General features: G+C 46.0%; 1 protein-coding gene across 1 annotated transcript in view; it reads left to right on the top strand.

Moving 5' to 3' along the window:
• PCOLCE2 (procollagen C-endopeptidase enhancer 2) overlaps nucleotides 1-8934 on the top strand; it is an 87935-nt gene extending 79001 nt beyond the window's left edge. Inside the window, exons 8-9 of the mRNA XM_088446269.1 lie at nucleotides 994-1161; nucleotides 8425-8934. Coding sequence (XP_088302395.1) covers nucleotides 994-1161; nucleotides 8425-8555 — 299 coding nt within the window. The 3' untranslated portion in view covers nucleotides 8556-8934. The remainder of the gene's footprint in view (nucleotides 1-993; nucleotides 1162-8424) is intronic.
• The last annotated feature ends 970 nt before the right edge of the window (nucleotides 8935-9904 follow it).

Genomic DNA, 9904 nt, shown 5'->3' on the forward strand with positions numbered 1-9904 from the left:
CCACAGCTTAGCGAGCGCCCTGGAGGCCGGCCCAAAAAAAAAAAACAGGCCGCCCTGATTCAGAGCGAGCGCTCGCTATTTGCGAGCGCCTCTGAATCAGGCCCTCAATCCGCTACGCAGCGCGAATGCCTGGCCTGAGCGAGCCACCAAATCCTGTCCAATTCTGCTAGAATCAGGCATCTTTTGTGTAATTCTTTTGCCGATAATGTGTCTAAATCGCAATCTGGTGCAGCTAGGACGCACCAGGAGACTGTGCTGATTAATTTGATATGTGACACTTGTATATCTGTGTGTGACTGAGTCTGTATATGGAGCAAGGATTTATTAGGACACATCTATATGTTATCTTTTGTTTTTCTTTTAATTGTTCTTTTTGTTAAAAAAAAATCAATAAAAACTACTTGATTTAAAAAAAAAAAAAAAAAAAAAAAGCATTTTAGTGTATATGTTTACATGAGGCACAGATCAGACACATGTAAACACATCAATTGGATTACAGATCAGACACATGTAAACACATCAATTGGATTACAGATCAGACACATGTAAACACATCAATTGGATTACAGATCAGACACATGTAAACACATCAATTGGATTACAAATCAAACACATGTAAACCGATCATCAACTCACTACAATGCAGAACATGTCTGATAATAATTCCATCCACTTCATTCAGATTATTATTGGGCATTGGTTTTATACACTTACTGTATTTGCCCAATTTCCCGAGATCACTTCTATACTCTGCTTAAACTACAAATTCCAGCTTGTTACTGATAACTGATAAAAATCCACTTAAATGAAACAGGCTACATGGAACATTAGATGAACACAGATGCTAGAAACATTTTTGTCTGTATACTGTATCTCCCATGTACTTCCTGCAGCATGTATTTAAGGTTCTGTTTTTAGTCTAAACTTTTAATAAATGTTAAACCAACTGAGTCTGCATAATATAACTGCTGATCTTTTGTTTTTCTTTCTAAGTGATAACTGGCACGGTTATAACAACGGTGAGCAGAGGAGGGAGTGTCTATGCAACTCTGTCCATTATCAATGTTTATAAAGAGGGGACGTTAGCCATCCAGCAGGCTGGGAAGTCAATGAGCGCCAAGATTACTGTGGTGTGTAAGCAGTGCCCACTGATCAGAAGAGGTTAGTAACATATTATAGGCTATAGCTGGACAATGCAGACTTCTTATCCCACAGAAAAAAATTATCCTACCCCATTACTACTACGGTAATATCAGGAAAACTTTTGAATAAACAAAGCCCTATAGATGTTATTGTAAACCAGTCAATGTTTGCCCATAAATCTACAGTGACTATGCATTTTTGTGTTTTTAAAAATACTACAGGGTTTATTTTTATTAGTTTTTCATTTTCCTTATTATTCATCCAAGAGCATAGAGTGCTCTACCTTGGGTATTCTGGATAACAGTGTGTGTATAGGTGATCAGGAGCACTCCTGTAGCTTCAAATGCTCTCATCAAAAAAACAGTCCATCTATATATTACTTATCTGGGATATTTTATGGTACGTTTTATATTTGTGACACATAACCCAGCTAACATAAAGGTCAGGTCCATTCATAGTTACCTGTAGTATTAAACAGTATTTATATGTTTCCGGCGTAGGAACCAGCGCTGTAGGTGCTTGTCTTTTCATGACATTTCCTTAGTCATATTGGGGGGTTAAAAATTTGTCCCTGTGGTTGTCAGTATATTTCTAGAGGGCGCTATAGCATAATATAATAGTGTCCTGTATTCTAGAGGAGTAAAGGGATAGTACTTTATACTAGAACTCTACTTACCGGTATCATGATAAAGTCAAACATGTACAGTGTTCTGCCAGTTTCTATGATGATTCAGCCACTAGGGGCACTGCTACATTCAGGTCAGGAGTGGATGTTGTTTTTATATGGAGACCCACAGTGTATATAGGGGGTCATTCAGACCCACTCGCGAGCGGCAGTACGCTCGCTAGTGGGTCGATGTTCCCCACTGCGCATGCGCACGACGGAGGGAGCTCCGTCGTGCGCATGCGCGAGACCCGGCGAGCGAAGGACTTTCCTTCGCTCGGAGTGTCTCATCAAAGGGGGCGTGCTGTCGATGGTGACTGACAGCACGCCCCCTTTGGTGGGCGTGCCGGGGGCGTGCCTGCCAGACGGAGGCGTTCCCAAGGGAACGCCTACCGTCTGAAGCCGGCCCCACTGACATTACTAGTGATGTCAGTGGGAGTGATTTTGGCTCTGATGGAGCCAAAATCACTCCTGGCCTTGCGGTTGGGAAACCCAACCGCAGGCTTTCACTCGCAGTTCCGATGGTCGCGATGGTCAAGACCATCGCGACCATCTTTTTGCACGCTCGTATATGCTGTGGGTGGTGACCCACAGCTATACGAGCGTCCAGGAGGACGCTCCATTTTAATGGAGGTGGGCCCTGATTCAGAGCGAGCGCTCTGGTCAGAGCGTCCGGCTCTGAATCAGGGCCATAGTTTGCATCAGTGGTCGAAGTGGGAATTTCGAAGTGGGGGTATGGACGCTGCTACGTGTCATGAGGGGTGTGGCCACACATGGGCTTTGGAAGGAAAAAAAAACACACACACACACATTGGAAGCAATTCAATTAAACATGATGTGAATAGCATCGGGAAGGAGTTCCTGGAGCTATTCAATTGTTTCCCTTGCACCTGGAAGTCGGGAGATGCTGGTTAGCACGCCTTAAGCCAGGTGTTTACGTGCGATAACTGGCATTTACCACCTGAAGTGCCGGTTGCAAAGCTGTTAGCATCGTGCTAAACTGAAAAACAGCATCGCGGCTGGCACTTTAGTTGAATTTCTGCTCGCACCCTCAGGAGGATGCGAGCATAAATTCTGTAATTGGACTAGCAGCGGGGTCAATTAAATAGCTCTGGGAACCCCTTCCCAGCACTATTCAACATCATGCTAAATTGAATAGCCCTTAATATCACCGATAGGACAATAAAGAAATACATTGGCCACAGGAAAAAAAAACACACACACACATATAGGCTTTGCATGAAAAAAAAGCACAAACACATTGGCGCTGATAAGAAAATGCTGTTGGGTACACAGGAGTGGCGAGGCACACAGGGGAAGTGACGCACACAGGGGTGGCGAGGCACACAGGGGAGGTGGGGTACACAGGGGTGGCGAGGCACACAGGGGAGGTGGGGTACACAAGGGGTGGAGGGGTACACACTACAGAGAAAGAACTGAAAGCTATTATTATTACTCACCGAATGCTGCTCTCAGCCAAGGAGTAGGCTGTCTGACCCCCAACTAGATGGAGTGGAGAGGGACCATCCAAAGGAGTGAGGAGGGAAGCAGGGAGAAGTGCAGGAGTTAGTGGCACCAACAGTTGTACTAGGGAGAGCCCCAGCGCTAGAATCCAGCTCCAGGGCTCCCCTCAGCTAGCCACACAGTCACCCTCACCGCGGAGGACAGTATGAGGGGCTGTCTGGCTGAGACTCCTGGTCCTGAATCCTGCGGGGGTTGGGGAGCGGCAAAGGCACAATGGGGCAGATGTATGAAGCTCTGAGAAGTGATAAAGTGCAGAGTGATAGACGACCAACCAATCAGCTTTCATCTGTCATTTTTCAAACATAGCCTGTAACATGACAGTTAGGAGCTGAGTGGCTGATCGTTTATCACGCTCTTATTTATCAATTTCCAGAGCTTCATACATCTGCCCCATTGTCTCTGCAGCATGTAGTGGATGCTGCAGAGACCTTCAATACAGCACCCGGCATGGAGGAGGGGGGGCGTACGGGCACCCGGCACATGCGGGCGGAAGTTACTGGACTCTGCAGCTTTGATGCTGCAGAGATCTTCCGGCGGGGAATAGCTCCCGCTACATGCTAGGTATTGGGCAAGCAGCGGCACACTGGCTGAGGCAGCCGCTACCACAATCTGGCGGGGGACGGGCGGCGGTGGAGGTACAATGTCTCTGCAGCGTTTAATAGATGCTGCAGAGACTGTCAGGCACCAGGCACATGCGGGCAGGAGTTCGGAGGGCAGGGGCGGGGGAAGGCTCTGGGTACACACTCGGGATTGCCCTGGCAGCGGCACCTTGAGCCAGTCGCACATACTGTGGCTGGCTATAGGGGCTGTGCTCCAGTGTCAGTCACTTACAGAAGCGGGCCGAACTTGTAGCTTTCCCGCTCAGCCCTCTTCCAAGTTCCAGCTAGGTACAAAAAAAAAAGTTTATTGCTTGAAGTGCCGGTATGCCATACCGTTGCATACCGGCACACTTTGAGCACTGGTTTGCATCAGAACATGGTTGGTAAAGCCAGTATATATGTACTGATAGCATACCTCCCAACTGTCTCGCATTTAGAGGGACAGTCCCGTTTTTCTGGGACTGTCCCGCCCGCGGGCCGCAGTGTCCCGCGGTGGGGGGAGAGTTGGGGGGGAGCATACACGCTGCTCTGCTATGCAGAGCAGCGTGTATGCAGAGCTAGAATAGACGCTGTGCACATGCGCACAGCATCTATTCAGAGTACGGGGGGAAGCCCGGGGGCTGCACGCCCCATTAGTGATGTAAACGGGGACGTGTAATCAGTCCACGCCCCCTTTTCGAACGTGCGCACCTTCGGCGCGCGCAAGTCCCGACTCCCTCCCAACAAATGTTGGGAGGTATGTGATAGTCATAGGCGTGCGCAGAAGCTGGCACAGGGGGTGCCACTTTGTCACTTACCCCTTTGTTAAGTACTACTCTGCCCCCTCCCACCCCCTCACTTCCTCCCTCCAGGACGACTCACCTGGCCACCCAAGTGAGTAGTGTATGTCTCGGTGGGAGGAAGGACGGTGCAGTCCATGACCCAGCGGAGGGGGAAGTGTCAAAGCGGCACCCCCTATGCCAGCTTCTGCGCACGTCTATGAGGACAGTTGGTAATATGTAGTGAAATTTACATTCATCAGTGAGAAGACAAAAGAGCTCTCTAAGAATCAGACATTTTCCTGACTACATTATAGCTTACAGACCTACAGTACCAGACCAATGTGGGGCTTATACAAACCTTTCTTACTATACCTAAACCCCTTCTCTTATGCTGATACTACTTTTGCATTTTAAGACATTTTTGTTATATTTTACTATAACCTAAAAACTGTTAGTGAACATTTTGTCCATAAATACATTTTATAATGTCAGAAGTAAAACCTATGGCCCTCATTCAGAGGTGTACGCTATTAGGTAAAATATGGTAATGTCACAGTGTAGTTTACAATCCCTGTGCCTCATTCAGAGTTGTACGCTTTTAGCATCTTTGGACGCAGCAGCGATGATATATAAGGTATTACCGCAGTTGGCGTCTTCTGTAAATAGGTGCTTCCTGCCAGCTTCTGTGATCTGCTTCTGCATCCGAGGATGCAGCCATCGGGTCACTTGTGTGAACAGCGACCATCGGAGTAACCCCAGGTTACTGAAGATGACCGGTGTTTTCATGCTGCCAGGGCCAGTGAAGCTGCGTTGGAAGATGCACACACTGGCCATGGCATGCCCAGAAAACGGTGCCAACATGCCCCCATTACTGAATCCGGTTTCTTTGGTTCTTACTGACACAGGAAAATGAGCCTTTTCTTACTGAATGTCAGTAAGTGAACTGATGGTTAACGTGTGTGTAACTCATTCTGACTGAGTTACTCTGACAAATATGTTTATCACTGCATATAATAGAACCACTTATATGCATAGTGGAGATGGATAACACTTTTCACCTGATGCATCATGTAAAAGAGACTGTGGGACTGATCAGTGCATGCAGAGACAGTTGCGTCTTTATCCGCAACCGCGTCCTTATGCTAATGCGGTAAACGATTCTGAGCCTACTGAGATATCCACTGGCGGTGGGGCGTGCTCAGATGCACCATCGGCTGGAACATGGAAGATTGCACCAGTCCCATGACAGGTGCAATTTCATCATCGTTACATGGCCTCCAGTGTCAGTGCAACGGCGTCTTTTGCCGCAGTCACTATTAGCGACACGCCTCTGTCTGGCTAGCCACATCGCAGGAACACCCACTGAAAATCAATAATTGTGCGTGCAATTTCAAACTGCGTCTTAAGGTGCGTACACACTACACGATATTTTGCATGATTCGCCCGATTCGACGCATCAGAACGGCAAATCGTGCTAAATATGTGCAAATCGTGAGTGTCCACTAACTATGACAATGCCGATGCGCGGTCCCAAGTCGTAGCTTCAGATCTTGCCTACTGCAGGCAAGAACTGCCATTCTCGTACACGACGCACTGGAAATCGTTAAGGATGCACGATAGATCGTTGGTCAGATTGGACACTTTTAAGCACCATATTGTGTCCTGGAGTGCCGGGGAGCTGTTCAGGGGAAATAGTTCACGATATTGCATCGTCAGCACATCATCTAGTGCAGTGGTTTCCAAACTTTTTTGAATCACGGTGCCCTAGAGTGTCAGCATTGTTTTCACGGCACCCCTAAGTTTAAGTTTGTTATTCAGAAATTCAGAAAAAATGTAGTAAAGTAGTAAAGTGAAGTAAATTGTGCTCATCTGTAATCCTTAGGCTAAGTTAGGTGGTGGACTGGTTGGCATTTCTGTTTGTTCACATATTTACATTACATTGACCATAAACACTTTGATTTGGTGCTGGACCATCAACCTGAGGCACCCCTGCAAGTGTCCCAAGGCACCCCAGGGTGCCACGGCGCACAGTTTTGGAACCACTGGTCTAGTGTGTAGGCACCTTTTAGAGTGGTAACCATCGGGACGCATGCGCAGGTGCGACTTGAAGACATGTGCAGCCTGAAAACAGCCGCTTGCGTCTAACATCGCCACTGCTTGCACCTCTGAAGTAGACCCTGTAACTCCATAGATATATAGCAGCCGAATCTTTGTTTTAATGGGCTCAAGTGAGGAGCTCAGGGTACACAGGAAGCTGGAATCTCATCAGTTATTTATACTGCGATAGCTTTGCACTTACTCACCAAAGGGGAATTCTAACTAAGGCGTGAGCTAGATCTACAGGTCACAGTCAGTGTACCAAACACTGACTGGTACTAAGCGGAGCTGATATATTAATGTGGTGTGAAAATACAGCATTTCACATAATGCATCTGTTTCAGTACATTTTATCACAATTGTGTCATGCTGAGAGGAGAATTACACCTACTTTATAACATGGAATTTAGGCCTAATTCAGAGCCGGACGCTATTTGCGCTCGCTCGTTCAGAAAAAGGGGCTGGCTATTTAAATTGAGCGCTCGCTCTTTGCGGTCTGTTGACGCCTCTATGAGCGAGCGAACGAAACATGCGCTCGCTATTTTGTAAAGACACCCCCTGGCCGCTCGCATCATACGTCATCTCCGCTATTTATTTGATTAATCGAGTACATCGAAAGGCGTCTGAACTGCTCGCTGTGCTTGTGGTAGGATTTTCCTACCGCAATCATGCGAACAGTTCAGGCTAAGAAACAACCAAGTGACGTGGTTGATGACGCTGCTTTGTTAATTATGCACACCCTTAAAACGCCCGTTTTGACCGTTTGGCACGCCTGCGTTCGGATCTCCACTCCCCATTTTCAAGCACCTTCCCCTGTTACCACCCACAAACGCCTCATCCTGTCACTCAAATTAGCAGGCACTCGCTATTTTGCGAGCGCTCGATTTCCGACCGCACTGACTGGTGGCGCATGCGCATTACGACCCATACACATGCGCAGATGTGCGAACATCGCTCGGAGCGAATGAGCGGCCGCTTACGAGCGGCTCTGAATCAGGCCCTTAGTGTTGGGTGGAGTTTACTATGTTAAGATAAAACCTGACAATATTCCACTACCAGCCTCCTCTATTCTTACTATACTTGTCTTATTCACATAGACATCTGTGTTCTTGATGCCCAACGTCCATGCATGCATTGGGTAGCAAACCAGTAAGCAATGTCATAAACATCACTGCCTGTTTATATTGTAGGAAGTATACAGAAGACTAAGGTTCTTAGGAACATATCAGGACAAGAGCCCATCCCAGGACAGTAAAACTGTGTATTTTTTCCTGTTATAGTTATTTTCACTCTATAACATTTTTACTTATTTACATACAGTATGATTTAGAGTCATGTTTTTTTTTTAGTGCTGGTAATCCACAAATACAAAGACCATAGATGGAACTATCTCCATTGCAAGGAGGTCAGTGGTTTAGGGCATGGAGGTGAAATGGGAGCAGGACTACATAGATGCCACTGATTGGTGAAGCCCCGATTGGACTTTAGTTGATAACAGCAGAACAGGGGTCCCTGGAGGATGGATCAGACAAAACTGTTCACCCTGGGGCCTGGTGTAGATTGTTACTCATTTAACAAAAGCTCTTGAAATTCACTTATATCTTAAATGCTTGAATCCCATCTGTGTCTTCCATAGGTTTGAATTACATCATCATGGGTCAAGTAGATGAAGAGGGTCGAGCAAAGATTTTACCCAACAGCTTTGTCATGAGTTTCAAAACAAAGAACCAGAAAATACTGAACACTTTGAAGAACAAGAGATGTTAGATGTCTGCTGTTTTATAGTGACTGTGCTTCCCCTGTTACAGGAGGGAGATAATATGAATCCCACAATTCAGGCCATCTACAGCTTTGGGCAACACTTTAATTGCTGCAGTGGGCAAGGTGTCTTCTACCATTGTAATTCTTTGCACGTCCAGTAGAGGATGTTTTCATATAAGCTTCTCCCATTGAGAGTCCATTGACTTATAAGCTGAACTGTTCTAGGTTCTGACTACTTTTAAATCTGTTTTATTTATACATTTCTTAAAATTATTAAAAAATATATATATTTTTTGGAATTAAAAATATGGTGAAAATTTAATTGCAATATTTATATAATTTTTTCGTCTTTTTTTTTTTTTTTTCCAGTGGAGTAATTATTTTTATGCTGATTTGTGTGTTTAATCTATGCTTAATAAAGTCTACCACAAAATATATTCTGCATAATTTTTCCAAAGGTCACACAAATTGTCATTTTTGAAAACTGCCAGGCAAAGTGGAGTTAGTTATGTTTACTGTCTCGGAGAAATTGCATAGAGCCAAATGAGTGTTTATAAGTACATCAAGTACCAAAATGAGCAATTAAACTACAAAATAATAGATAATTTTGCAATGTATCACTAGGGACATAAATTCATCACTAAGAAGTAAATGGGCCTTCAGCATCAGCAACACCAGGGCCACAACTAGGGGGGGGGGCTAAGGGGGACGTGACTTGAGGGGTGCCGGGGAGAGGCTGCCGGAAGGCTAGGTTGCTGTTCTTGTGGGTTTGGAGCCGCATCCCGTCCTCGAGAGGCACAGATACACAATCAGTCTAATGTGGTGCCGGCCGCAAGCCAATCAGTGCTCGCGGACTGGCAGCCAATCAGCAGAGGCTGCCTATCCATGAGCTCTAATTGGTTCGCGAGGAGCGCCACAATACAATGACGGCAGTACTGACAGTTCCCCAGCGTGTGGCAGCCCCGTCCTGCGCCACCCCGAGGTCATCCACCGCACAGCCCTGGCAGGTAAGAGAAGGGAGTTGGGGCCTTACTGTGGCATAATGTAAAAGAGTCCTTACTGTAGCATAATGTGTAGGAGCCTTACTGTGGCATAATCTGTAAGGGGCCTTACTGTGGCATAAATGTATAAGGGGCATTACTGTGGCATAAATGTATAAGGGGCATTGCTGTGGCAGAATGTGTTGTAAGGGACATTACTGTGGCATAATGTGTTGTAAGGGGCATTACTGTGGCATAATGTTATAAGGGACATTACTGTGGCATAATGTATTGTAAGGGGCATTACTGTGGCAGAATGTGTTATAAGGGTAATTTCTTTGTGTCATAATGTGTTATAATGGGCATTACTGTGTC

Source organism: Taudactylus pleione, unplaced genomic scaffold (assembly GCF_031769625.1).
Source record: "Taudactylus pleione unplaced genomic scaffold, aTauple2 ptg000395l, whole genome shotgun sequence".
In the NCBI taxonomy this organism is placed as follows: Eukaryota; Metazoa; Chordata; class Amphibia; order Anura; family Myobatrachidae; genus Taudactylus; species Taudactylus pleione.